Source organism: Lepidochelys kempii, chromosome 7, assembly GCF_965140265.1.
Source record: "Lepidochelys kempii isolate rLepKem1 chromosome 7, rLepKem1.hap2, whole genome shotgun sequence".
In the NCBI taxonomy this organism is placed as follows: domain Eukaryota; kingdom Metazoa; phylum Chordata; order Testudines; family Cheloniidae; genus Lepidochelys; species Lepidochelys kempii.
In genome coordinates, this window is record NC_133262.1 from 45,241,438 (window position 1) to 45,255,769 (window position 14,332).

Consider the following 14,332-nt stretch of genomic DNA (forward strand, 5'->3'; position numbering starts at 1 on the left):
GGTGCACTCAGCCATCCTCTCCATAAGGCCATGTAGAACTATACCCCTGGCTATTTAGTGTTCCTCAGCATCACTGAAATGCCTCAGTCCCATTCAGCAGAGGACATACAGCCTGTCCTGAAATAGACATTTGACACACTTGTACCATTTCTGTGCAAGCCCACTTTATATGTAGGATGTGTTTTATGGTTAGCACCCATTTGTTATGGCAGTGGCACTGCTTACAGCTCTTGCAAACTCAGCTCTGAGGTAGTCCAGATGTAAATGCAACATTTCAAATATTCATAATGTTATTGCCGAGTTTAGAATCAGGAGGAGTAGGGGGAGCTCATTTAACACTACCATGCAGAACTGAATTAAGGTACTAGGTAATATTTGCCAGCCTATTTAGTGGGGGAGATTTGGCAGGCTTTTGCTATTAAATTACTGTATTTACATAGTGTTTGTAGTGTGCTAAGCACTTTACAGACAAAATAAAGACAAGACACATGCCCCCAAAGAGCTTACAATCTAAATACTCAGTGTACAAATGAGGGATGGAATGTAACAAAGAACAAGTGATTTAGTGGTGGGGGTTAGCACCTGTCCTATTCTCATTCCACAATTTATTAATTTGTGTGTGTGTTTTCTAGCATGTATTTCTGTTCACATTTAGTTGAAAGGAGGACTAGTATTTATAGGGCTCATGGAAGGAGTGTGTTTTAAAGAGGGACTTGGAGGATGATTTACAAGTTAAGGGACTAAATTCCATGTACTTTGGCGGAGCTGAGTTTGTGCCAATGCCAACCATAAACATGAGAACTAAATGCTGGCTGGCTTCACAACATGTGCCAATGCACAGCAGGCTAATGCAGAAATGGTACAAACTGGTTAGCCATCCCTCAATTCCCTCCTCCTTCAAGTCCTTCCTCAAAACATGTTTCTTCCATCCTAATAACCCCAGTGTGGAAGAGGGCATATCTGTGTACAGAACTCAGGTATCAGAGGGGTAGCCGTGTTAGTCTGTATCCACAAAAACAATGAGGAGTCCGGTGGCACCTTAAAGACTAACACATTTATTTGGGCATAAGCTTTCGTGGGTAAAAACCCCACTTCTTCAGATGCATGGAGTGAAAATTACAGATGCAGGCATTATTATACTGACACATGAAGAGAAGGGAGTTACCTTACAAGTGGAGAACTGGTGCTGACGGGGCCAATTCAGTCCGGTTGGATGTGGTCCACTCCCAATAATTGATGAGGAGGTGTCAATACCAAGAGAGGGAAAGTTGCTTTTATAGTGAACCAGACACTCCCAGTCCCTATTCAAGCCCAAATTAATGGTGTTAAATTTGTAAATGAATTTTAGTTCTGCAGTTTCTCTTTGAAGTCTGTTTCTGAAGTTTTTTCATTGTAATATGGCTACTTTGAAGTCTGTTACTGAATGTCCAGAGAGATTGAAGTGCTCTCCTACTGGCTTTTGTATGTTACCATCCTGATGTCTGATTTGTGTCGATTTATTCTTTTACGTAGAGACTGCCTAATTTGGCCAATGTACATGGCAGAGGGGCATTGCTGGCACAAGAAGGCATATGTCACATTAGTAGATGTGCAGGTGAATGAGTCCCTGATGGTGTGGCTCATGTGGTTGGGTCCTCTGATGGTGTCGCTAGAGTAGATATGGGGACACAGTAGGCAACGGGGTTTATTACAGGGATTGGTTCCTGGGTTAGTGTTTTTGTGGCGGGGTGTGTAGTTGCTGTGCTGTTCCTTTTAATTTTAACCCGTGGGTCCATATGATGAAGATGGGAAGGAGGGCCTTGAAAAATTCCACCTGGATTTCAACAATTTCCACCCCACCATCAACCTCAGCCTGGACCAGTCCACACAAGAGATCCACTTCCTGGACACTACAGTGCAAATAAGTGATGGTCACATGAACACCACCCTATGCCGGAAACCTACTGACCGCTATACTTACCTGCATGCCTCCAGCTTCCATCCAGGACACATCACATCATCCTTTGTCTACAACCAAGCCCTAAAATACAACCGAATTTGCTCCAATCCCTCAGACAGAGACAAACACCTACAAGATGTTTATCAAGCATTCTTAAAACTACAATACCCACCTGGGGAAGAGAGGAAACAGATTGACAGAGCGAGACGGGTAGCCAGATGTCCTACTACAGGACAGGCCCAACAAGGAAAATAACAGAACACCACTGGCCATCATGTACAGCCCCCAGCTAAAACCTCTCCAGCACATCATCAACGATCTACAACCTATCCTGGAAAACGATCCCTCACTCTCACAGACCGTGGGAGGCAAGCCAGTCCTCGCTTACAGACAGCCCCCCAACCTGAAGCAAATACTCACCAGCAACTACACAGCACACCACAGAAACACTAACCCAGGAACCAATCCCTGTAACAAACCCTGTTGCCTACTCTGTTCCCATATCTACTCTAGCAACACCATCAGAGGACCGTATGAGCCATACCATCAGGGACTCATTCACCTGCACATCTACTAATGTGATATATGCCTTCTTGTGCCAGCAAGTTTTTGTGTACAGAACTGTAATTTCAGAGTGTTTTCTTCTCCCTCCCAGTGAAGTTAAATAAAGTCCTTACTTACTAATACTTGAACTCCCAGTTCCCTTTGATTCAGTGCTTAAGAACCTTCCTCCTCTTCTCTCAGAGTGCACTGTGCAAGGGTGCTAGTACACAGATTGGAAGGGCAGAATTAGTTCAGTTTTGGGGGAAAAGCTGAATCTTGGTGTTAGTTTTAATAGAGTAGTGTCAGGCACTGGCCATGATCTAGTTCTTAAGATGAGCTGTTACCAGTACCCCGGTTCTTAGCTCCTACTGCCTGAATGCCTCATGGAAACACAAAGCATGGACTGATATCTTCATCAGCTTAGATGCCATGTAGGTCAGAAAGAATAATCCCCTAAAGCGTAATGTTCTAAAGAGGAGTTCATAGAAAGCCTGATCCTGCACCCATTGAAGTCAGTGAGAGTTTTGTCATTGACTCCAGTGGGTGCAGGACTGAGCCCATTTTTCTGTGATTATTGGGTTGGGAAGGATTTTGATGCCTGCTGTAGGCAAAGGTGCTGTCAACTGTGAAAGGGGAATGATCCTAGGGGAAGTGAGGAGAGAGAGAGCGCAGCAGTTCATGGCCGCGTGGATGAATTAGGAGTATAACCCAACAGAATTTATTTTGAGACCCTTCTCCTATGTTGTTGCAATTACCTTTTCTCTTGGTGCCATTGCAGCCTGAAAACCTACTTTACACATCCAAAGAAAAGAATGCAGTACTCAAGCTCACAGACTTCGGGTTTGCCAAAGAGACCACTGTACAGAATGCACTGCAGACGCCCTGTTACACTCCGTATTATGTGGGTGAGTCTTCTGGGGGGCCCTCCTCCACATGTATAATCATCCCAGCAAGCCTGGAGACCTCGGGAAAGCTCCCCGTGCTGTGAAGGGCACGTCTTCTCTCCCACAGAGATGAAAAGGAGGAACCCAGAATTTTAATTGAGGTCATACTTGTAAACTAACCTAGTCCCAACACAGAGTTCAAGCCCTTCTGCGTGGGAAGGAGAGAGAAAATGTAATGGCAAACTTAGGTACACAGAAGTAATGTTGGCTTTTTCAATGTGGGTTGATGTGATAAAATCCATAATCTGAACCCAGCCTTCACAACCATTGGATGTTTTCTTGCAAAACTTCGCTCAGCATAAAAACATGGTGAGAGAAAACAGGGTGATGGATCATTCCCACAACTATAAAGGTGCATTTTTAAACTAGGAAAATGGAGGAATTGGTAATCCAAGAACAAAATTTAGTCTTGGCTGAAATGTTGCCTTCCTTGCATCCAGCAGTGTGTACCAATGTACTGAATGTCTCATTATGCTGTACTTATACTAATTCTGGGGTACACCCACTGCAATCTTTAGGATAGTGATTTCCTCAAGATAGGATGAAAAGTCACTCTCCCTTTTGTATGGCTGAGTCAGTTTGCACTCATAACACCTCTTTGGGGATGAGAAGGGATAATAAAAAGCCTTCACTATTTTGGCAGAACTGGTCCCCTTTGCTATACAGATGAAAGCCTATTTGATGTTTTTAATGGGTAAGTATCTTCGGGGGGAGGGGGGAACTCAAGTGATAACGGCAAAAACCATGTAAAGAAAAACAGCACTAGGAAAACAACATTGAGCTGTACTCACCATGCATAAGGTCAGCACACTGACATGTTAAAGGAATTAATATCCACATATTTTAATGTCCTATATATTTGCACATGAACAGACTGACTTTTCCCTTTCCATACCTCTATAAACCAGCATGAATTGCTCATTTACTCAGAGAACCTTTTTCTTACTAAGCAAACCTAAAAACAATTTGTTTTGCCTAAGAAAAAAACAATTTCCCCCATCCCCCGAGCCCCTGACATCTTTTTTCTCATTTTTGTACTTTTGTAAGAATTAGATGCTGTGGCATATAATAATTCTGGCTGGAGCCAACCACAATCCAGGCAGGTGCTGTTCAAGACTTCCCCACATAGCTCTGTCAGTGTACTTCAGTTCCAATCTCTGCAATATGCACTCCTGTTTATTCCAATCCTGGATCCCCATAAAGTCCTCAGCTGCAGCTCCCTCTACTACTTTAGCTCAGGACTTCTCCTGAGCAGAGATTTGCCAATGAGGAATTGTGCAGTTTTTCAAATTGACACCTGCACATTTGGAGCTCCAGAGACCACACAGCAGTTTGTAAATAGAAAAGATTACCCAGTGATAGCAATCACTTATTTTTTTCCTGCAACAAATATTTGTTGTTATTTTATACTACTACTTGCTGTTTAGAGGTGAGGAAAATATCTGGCAATCAATTGTTTCTAATTTTTCCCTTCTTCAGCCCCGGAAGTCCTTGGTCCTGAGAAATATGACAAATCATGTGACATGTGGTCTCTTGGTGTCATCACATATATTCTGTAAGTATAAGATATGGGGACAGATGAATAAACAAGAGTAGGCCAGCTATTAGCAGACTCTCGACCCATATGTCCCGCCCTACCTCCATCCCAGACACTATTGCTGCATTAATAACTTTTTCATGATATTTGCACTACTCATCCCATCTTTGGAAGAATCATAGGCTGTCGGACTTTATATGGGACAAAGGAATGTGTGGATTTCCTAGGTATAACCATTCCATACACCTCTCTTACAGCCTGTGTGGGTTTCCTCCATTTTACTCCAACACCGGACAAGCCATTTCCCCAGGGATGAAAAGGAGAATTCGGATGGGGCAATATGGGTTTCCCAATCCAGAATGGTCTGACGTATCAGAAGAAGGTAACTGAACTAGCCTGTGTCTCTGTTTTTCACACATACACACTGGATGGTGAGAGGGGTGTTTACATTTCAGACTATTTCTAAGGAATCTTTCTTTTGTGATGCTCTTTAAATCAAGACTTTATGAAATGATACAGGGAAGGGCTAGGGATTGATGCATTTCCTGAGCAGTGTCGAACATAAACAACAGAAAACTTTTATTGAAGGGCACTTAGTGCTGGTGAGAGGTGTTAGATAAACATCCCTGGAAACTGAAGACCTTAATCCATAGAACAGTGTGATGCAAGGTGAGCTGCAGGGGAGAACTCAGACTTTGGCCTCCTTATTGATACTGCCAACTTCTCAAAATAAATTTTGTGATGTGGACACTTATCCAGGTATTAGACTGAGGTAAACGATCTATTTCAGCTAAACTAGTGACCAAAATCAGCTGTTGAGTGGTGACCTGGAATGAATTAAAATCAGTGTACTAGAAGTGGAAGGTTCTGGTTCCCTATTTCTACACCAATTTCCTAGATCACCTATTCTCACTTGCCAAACCATGTGTCAGGGAAATAAGTTCAGCAGCTTCTGATCATACTTCTAATGATAGAATGGCTTGTTAGAAAAGAAGTGGGTTATGCTGTGATAACACCCTTTAATTTTTACTTATTGAGTGAAAACCAGGTATCATCACTGTGTCACACTGTGAGATGTGGTACAGCTGTCCATTATGGGATCTAATGGATGTGCATGCGGAGTGGGCCACTGTACATGTAATGTGAAGGAGGATGCATCAGTTGTGCATCCCTGTGTGAATACTCGTTCTCCCCTGGATTCTGTTCCTATCCTGTCCCAGGATAGCAGTTATTAAAATGCTAGAGGAAGGTGGAGAGAGGTAATTTATTTGGAAAACTTGTTTTCATATGGATGTGATAGAGGGTAGTTGCCTCCTAATTTGAACCTACTCAGCACTGTCTACAAACCAAATTTAGCAGTAGGTCCCCTTGAACCAGTGCTGAAAACTGTTTAACTGCTAGTATGGATGGGACAAAACTGATTACAGAAAGAATGACTGATACTCCAACAGTGCTGAGGACAATTTTGTCTGGTATATGCCGTGGTCATTAAAGGTTTAGATATTATGTTGATGTAGATCTACAGAAAACCTTGTGTTAGACAACAGCCAAGGTGTACGGTTTTCAACATGGGTCCAGCGGTACCCACTGCTAACACCTGTAGTCAGCAACAGGTTAGTTTCAGGGTGTAGACTGGCTCATAGAATCCCTAACCCTCGTCTCCTCTTCCTACTACCTTTCCTCTGTGTGTGTGTTTGTGTGTACACGTATGTATGTTCTCTCTCTGTCTCTCCCATCTCCTCTGCTTTTCAACATGAGAGCAGACACAAGTAGGTGTCCTGAGCTGTATACAATGACCCTTCTTAATGCAGGTTCCTTGTTCTGAAGATTGTGTTGGATATAGCTGAATACAGTGTGCCATGTTGGTCCTTGTCTTTCAGCCAAGCAGCTGATTCGTCACTTGCTTAAGACAGACCCGACAGAGAGAATGACGATTTCTCAGTTTATGAATCATCCTTGGATTAATGTGAGTCCTGCATGATTTTTACAAAGGAGAGGGATGGATTCTTTCATGCAGAGCCTGAAATGCTGCTCTGCCTGGCACAGGAAGAGAGGGCACTGTTGTTGTTAATACTCATTTGTTAATTAGCAAAGACTCTACCCAGTGTGCTCTCTGTAAAAGGACACCTGTCTGCAAGGACACAGTTCCTCATTGTGGTACCAGAGGACACACCTTACAGTTTTTGTGAGCAAGAACCAAGTACATCCCTACCTACTCTCAGCCAGACGTTGCTACTGACTGTAGCATGCGCTACCCTCCTCCCTTTAAAAAAAGCCATGGTACTTCGTTGCAGAACTTATGAAGAGCTACTATTAGAAGTCTCAGGCTTAGCTATGTTGATGTGAATTCAGAGCATCACACTAAGGGAATTCTCATCCTTGGCATAGATCTGAAAATGCCTGGGAAGAGGCAAGGATTTATGCACTGTATCTTATGAGAAAACAACAGAGACTCGTATACATGATGATGTTGAGGAAACCAGTTCAAGTCTTGTTTTGTCACATGTTTTTTTTCTCCCCCAAGTATTTGAGCAGATGTCTCTATTTCATAAAGTAATATTTATTATCTCAAGGAGATAATAAACCCCTGAAAACAAACCCAAAGGAAACAGAATGCTTATCCTGCACAATCCTTTCTCCCAGGGATGGCTGTTCTAACGAACTTCCCTGTCTGTGCTTATCCCAGGAGGAAGAGACACAAACAGCAACATAACTTCATATAGTGTCTTATTTTATTGTATTCATTGCTGAAGATAAGGCTGCACTTCTGCAATGCCTTTCATCTGAAGATCTCAAAGCCCTTTACAAACATGAAGGAATGTAGCTTTATTAGTCCCCTGTGAATCAGCTGGGTGTCCTCATTTTGTGTTTGAAGCATGGATGAGGGCACTATTATTGCAGCCCATGCATCTTGGGTGCAAGAGGATGTGGTTTGTAGTTTAGGAGGAGCATGTTGTCCTCCAGTCAGTTGGTATGGAAGTGGCAGTCAGCAAGCAGTAACTGTCAGCAGGTGGGGGCACGCTCAGCTCCTGCTCAGAGGAATTAAAATGCACTCCATGGTGCCAGTTTTCCATTCCCTCCTCCCCAGCCTATCCTTGACAAATCATGCCTTGGTCAGCAGGGGACTTTTTCCAGAGAAGGCATCAGCCATGCTTTTGGCTTCCTCTTGCCATATTAACTAGAGCAGGATTTAATTTTATGGCACCCTGACCTGGGTGGCCTTTAGGCACTACTGCAATATAAATGTTAAATGATGATAACATGCACAGGGATCTTTTCACCCTTTGCTGAAATGCAGCCTGCTTTGGTATGGAATGAAACAGCACTCCATAACCATTTAGGACAGAAAGTGAAGGAGAATTCTGTGCCCAACTGAGACTACAGTGTGAGCTGTAGACAGGCACAGTGTCATTGCTTAGCTGGAATTTAGCAAGGAAATTGAGCTAACAACCCTACTCTACCAAAAAGATCTACAAGACCTTTCTTGACAAGAGATCATGGGCCTCAGTTGTATGTCTTATCTGAAAGAGCATCTCAAGCAAAACAGTTGTTGGGGCATTGAATGTGTACTTACTCAAGATAATAAAACTATACATTGCTCTTCTGTAGCACCTTGCAACCAAGAATCTCAATTATTTTCAAGCATTAATTGAGCCTCCCAACCATTTCCTGTGAGTTATTTTGTACCTATTTTACATTTGGATGAATAATAATCCCTCACTCATATATAGCACTTTTCATCAGTAGATCTCAAAGTGCTTTACAAAAGGAGGTCAGTATCATTGTTCTCATTTTACTGATGGGGAAACTGAGGCACAAAGTAACTTGGTTATTTGCCCAGCATCACACTGCAAATACTGAGCAGATCTGGGAATAGAACCCAAGTGACCAAATTCTCAGTCACCTGTTCCAAACATTGGATTGTGTTTCCACCTGCCAATTCACCCAGACCTGACTTTTCCTGAAAGGTTTCCTATGGGTGTATTACTGTGTCCCTCCCTACATTTAAGGTCTGATGAGATCATACCAAGTAGTACTATATGTGCAGAATGAAATTTCCTCTATCATAAATGCTAGAAGAAAAATAATGAACTGCTTTGAACGGGATATTTAATGAATGAACAGTTGTTAAAAACAATGTATAATAAGAATACACAATATATGGTTTAAAAAAAACCTAGAAAAGAATAAAAAAACAAATGAAATGCCAGACTGTGGCTTCTACATCCTCTTCGTCTGGGTGATATTTTAGGGGGATAATAGTACTTCTCTACCTTACACGGTGAAAAAAGGATAAATGCATTTGATTGTTGGGCACTCAGATTCTAAGGTAATGGGAGGCCAAGTATCTTAGATAGGTCTTCTGCCTCACATACATTCATGAGAGTAACTGATCATTTCACACAGCTAGCTTTGCAGAATGTTTCTTTCTGGTTTTATTTCTCTCCTTAGAAATCAATGGTGGTACCACCAACCCCGCTTCATACTGCACGGGTCCTGCAGGAGGATAAAGACCACTGGGATGAAGTGAAGGTCAGCCAAAGAACAGCTGCATGAATTATTATTTTTGTAATTATTGGGGATTCTTCCCAGAATGGGGTTTGAGAAGGGATGGAGAGGCCTTTCTTTGCTTGGAATGAAAGAAAGCCAAACATGTTAAGGTATGGAAATGCACATTATGGGCACCTAAACAACCTTAACTCTGCCCAGAGACACCATGAGGGAAAAACGTGAAAAGATCTAATTTGTCTTTTAAAAAAATCATTTTAATCTAATCTGGGACTCCAAACACTGTTGTGCATTGACCATAACTGTATGGTTATTACATTGTCATTATAGGGCAGACTTAATGTTGTTGGATTCTCTAACTCTGTTTCCATACCTTAACATATTTGCATTTCTTTTAAGGTTAACTGTATTTTATAATATTTGGGTTTGGGATAATTGCAACATCCCTGTAATGTATTTTACCCTAAATTACTCATACATTCTCCCAACCTTTAAACTACATTAAGATAGAGTTTTGTCTGCAAAATGAGTTAAGGCAAGGCCAAGACTCACATATAAAATGTCATTAAAGGGATTGAGATGATAGTTTCATTTATGATTTTTCAGTTCCGTGTCTCTATTTGATTGTATGTATTTTGTTCAGGCCTCTTGGATGTTCTCTGATCACTTGACCACTAGTCTGGTGCATTCTCTTGTAAACTTGAACTATTTTCTGTTTGCAAAATTCATTGACACTCACATAGGCAGCCTACAGTGAGTGGGAGTAAGATTTTTGCTCCCTTACCTTGTTAGCAGGTGATAACACTTTTAGTCTTGTCCAGGCAACAGAAAGGTCTAATTTATTATTAATTCTAATATAACCTACAACAGGGCTCCATTCTGTCAGATAGTCACTCACCAGTAGGATGGAATGGCTGTCTTGCCTATGTCTGAGTTTTCACAATTGTTTAGTGTGGTTTCAGGAAGAGATGACGAGTGCTTTGGCTACCATGAGAGTGGACTACGACCAAGTGAAAATCAAAGACTTGAAAACATCCAACAACCGCCTCCTCAACAAACGCCGCAAGAAACAGAAACAGGCAGGCACCTCCTCCGCAGCCCCAGGATGTAACAACCAGTGAGAATAAAGGAGAGGAGGCTGAGGACTTGAGGGTTACAATTAAAAGGAACAAATAAAAATGAGCAGGGTCAGCTTACCCTATACCACAAAGGGGCTGGCCTTGAGAAAAAGAGGAACCTGGCCTGCAAAGGGGGGAAGTGTTAAAGACTATATCATTCTAGAATGTTATCTGAGCTTTGCTTTTTAAGGGGGATTTGTTCTTGTCATATGATTTTTGCATTTTGCCAGGGGTACCTAGCAGTACCAGAAACTGGGGAATTTTGACACAGCTTTAGCTGTTTTGGGGCAGCAGAGGGTACAGGAGATCAAGTCTTAGAATACCGATACACAAAGGTTTTAACCACAGCCTGTGAGAGTGACTTCTACTGTGATTTTAAGCTTGTGAAGGGGAAGACCAAAGTGTTCTGGTAGGAGAGGTTCAAGACTTCAAACACAGGCATGGGGAAGGGAGTGAAATGTCACTGCTCTCTTTACACAAGCAGCACAGTCTCAACTCTTGGTGTTGCTGGTGCATCTGAATCGCAGCTCATGCTAGCATTGGTGAGAACAGTGAGTGTTTTCCAGGTTTAACTCCTACAGCTGCACATCATCTGAACAGGGAAGCACTGTCCTTGATTTAGGAAAACCTTCCTGTGCCACTAATGGATGGAGTAAGGGTTTCTTCTTGCATTTCCTTATTCACACAGATCCTTAGTCTTATGTGAAATTCAGGTTTTGTAGCACTTTTCTAATTCAGTAGTTTGTTCATTTTCTACAGTTACAGTGATGCCATGTCTGTTCTACTGGCATATCTCTCTTGCGTTTTTTGTTTTTGTTTTTTAAATCTATGGCAGTATTTTACATAAAGCTGTTTGTTTTTAATTAGGACTCAGAACATGTCATTAATCCTTCTGAGTCTGTGAACCTTCAATGAACACAACTGGATAACTATCATATACACACCTCTGCTCTAAAGAGAGGCGTCTGAAGTCCACAAAGAAATGGAAGGGGTTGTTCTCTGTAGGAAATCCCATTGTCTGACTTCATCCAGTCTATTACATGCAGGTCTTATGCCTTATGTAAGGTGCTTATTTCTGTTAGGTTTTACCTGCTGTGCTTTAACAAGCAAACTTTAAACCTTGGGGAGTATTTTGACCCATTCTGACACAAGAAAGTGTAAACCTATGTCAGCAATACTGCTGGATCCAGAGTTCCAACATGGATATGTACCCATTGTCTTTTTTTTCTAACTCAAACTTCTGGTTTAGATATTCTGGCTGTGGTTTGTTAATTTGTTCTTCTACTTTATGTTCAGATTGTTTCTTCTTACTGCATTACGGGTTTTATTTGAGGTGAACAAAATCAGCGAGAATGTGGAGAGTTTTTAAGGTGAAATTAAATGCTTCCAATGCTGCAAATAAACACATTATAACATGGGAAATGAGGGGCTGAAAGGGTCAGACAAGAGGACAGCAGTGTACAGGAGGCAAAGCAATCCTGCCAAACAGGGTCTGGATCTTCCAATTTATTTGAAAACCACACTGAATTTGTTACCTCTCCACTGAAGATCTGCTTGATGCTTCGACCTTACAGATGGGCTCTGGTCCCTTGTAGGAAACACTGGCTATCCCTACAAACCATCCACTTTTCTTTGTGTAATCTTTGGATTTTACAAAATGATTTTAATAAATCATGATGTTCCAGCATTTCTTCCTACAGTGGTCCCTGTTTTCATTGAAATATTGTGTGGTTTCATGATACAGTACCAGGTACAGTCATCTTTGAGGATTTTAGCAGGAAAGGAAAAGTTTAAAAAGGAAAAATACCACCTGCACTCAAAGGCTGGCCAGCTTAAGTTATCTGAACACATTTTTGCTCTCAAAGCTTGGTTTTTGAATAGAAATCTCAGTGTAAATGCAAGCACTGAAGGGTTATTTCATGTTATCAATCTAGCTACTCCCATGACCATAGTGCATCTCACATTAATTGATTTAGCCTCATAAGGGTCTGGTAGGATAGGGAGACATTACTCCCCTATCTATAAAATGGGGATAATAAGGCAAAGAGCGATTAAGTGACATGCCGATGGTCACATGGATGGGGGTCTGTGTCAGAGCTAGGAATTGATCTCCTTAGTCCCAGTGTAGTGCCTTTACCACAAGACCATCCATCCTGCCTCCCAAAAGTTCATCTGTTTTCAGAGGGTAGCTACCACATCATTCCAGCCATCTGAGTTGTACACCTCTTCAAGTTGGAATTTGTTCTCCCATATCCCAGCTAGTAGGAGTGCAAAGGTTGACTTTCTAGTAATCTGCCCGTTTTTGATTATATAGAAATATGACAGCCATCATGGTCCCAGTGGTACTCATCCTCTGCAGTGGGTTTCCCATCGTCTAAAGGTTAAAAGGCTGAGCCATTGGTCTCCTGAAAAACAATGGCTCATGTTTTCTCTTAACTTGTCAGTTCAAGCAGTCTAGAGCTCTTTAATGCAGTGGTTCTCAACCAGCGGTGCATGTACCACTGCAGGTATCCTGAGGTCTTCCTGGGGGTACATCGACTCATCTAGATATTTGCCCAGTTTTACAACTGGCTACATAAAAAGCACTAGCGAAGTCAATGCAAACTAAAAATTCATACAATGACTTGTTTATACTGTTCTCTATATATTATACATTAAAATATAAGTACAATATTTATATTCCAATTGATTCTATAATTGTAGGGTAAAAATGAGAACTTAAGCAATCTTTCAGAAATAGTGTGCTGTGACACTTTTGTATGTTTGTCTGATTTTGTAAGCAAGTAGTTTTTAAGTGAGGTGAAACTTGAGGGTGTGCAAGACATATCAGACTCCTGAAAGGAAGGGGTACAGTAGTCTGGAATGGTTGAGAGCCACCGGTTTAAGGGATGTGCATAAGCACTGGTCATTTCTGATGGAGAACTCCAAAGTATACTAAGGGCCCAATTCATCACTACATTACCCCAAGTTTACAGCAGTGTAATTCCCTCAAAATCAATGGAGTTATGCTACTGGAAAACTGGAGAGACAAAATGGTGAGTCAGGCCCTCAGGTACTCAAATTCCAGTCCCTGAACAGTGGAAGCTGTGACATATTATTTTTTTGACTAATGCCATCACAATCTGTTGTACCGTGACATCTAGGAATGGACTAAGTTAAACCACAAGGGGCAGCTCCAGGAAGGTCTCCAAAGTACAGTGTGAAAATGGGGAGGGGCGGCATGAGGGAATATTTCTCCTTAACTTCTTTTAATGAGGGACAGAAGAATATGTGAAGTAAATACCATGTAATATATGTCAAGCCTTCAGGCCCAAATGTGTTACAACTTCAGCCATATAGGGGAAACTGGCTACAACATGGTTGTGTTACAACCTGGTTCCATTTACAATATAGACAAGATTTGTTTTAACCATGTTGCAGAGCCACACCAAAGTCTTGGATACATCAAAGATTTCAGCAGGGTTTGGGCATGTGGTTAATGTGCCATCCTCACTGAAATATTCAAGTGTTTTGTAACCGAATGTGGGGATAATTATGTTGTAACTCTTCCTCCCCTTCCCCCACCACATGGCTAAAGATGTAGATTAAACAAAGCCTTGGAAAACAAGACTTCATTTCAAAGGTTTTTTTGTGGATGTGGAGCTACCTGCTGGTCCTTCAGCATCATTGCACTTGTTACAGCATAAAGAAGTGGTGAGTATTAAGAGTCTCAACATCAGTAAGAAGCAAGTAGGGGATTAAC

At 41.7% G+C, this 14,332-nt stretch overlaps 1 protein-coding gene across 2 annotated transcripts in view; it reads left to right on the plus strand.

The window, feature by feature from the left end:
- Positions 1-12,277, plus strand: part of MAPKAPK3 (MAPK activated protein kinase 3) — a 67,426-nt gene extending 55,149 nt beyond the window's left edge. Inside the window, exons 6-11 of one of the 2 annotated variants that reach the window (XM_073352481.1) lie at positions 3,261-3,387; positions 4,906-4,981; positions 5,221-5,345; positions 6,844-6,929; positions 9,416-9,496; positions 10,435-12,277. In XM_073352481.1, the coding sequence (XP_073208582.1) occupies positions 3,261-3,387; positions 4,906-4,981; positions 5,221-5,345; positions 6,844-6,929; positions 9,416-9,496; positions 10,435-10,593 (654 nt within the window). In that variant the 3' untranslated portion in view covers positions 10,594-12,277. Of the gene's footprint in view, positions 1-3,260; positions 3,388-4,905; positions 4,982-5,220; positions 5,346-6,843; positions 6,930-9,415; positions 9,497-10,423 lie in introns of both variants that reach the window. The other variant, XM_073352482.1, reaches the window with a different exon arrangement.
- Positions 12,278-14,332: the final 2,055 nt, after the last annotated feature.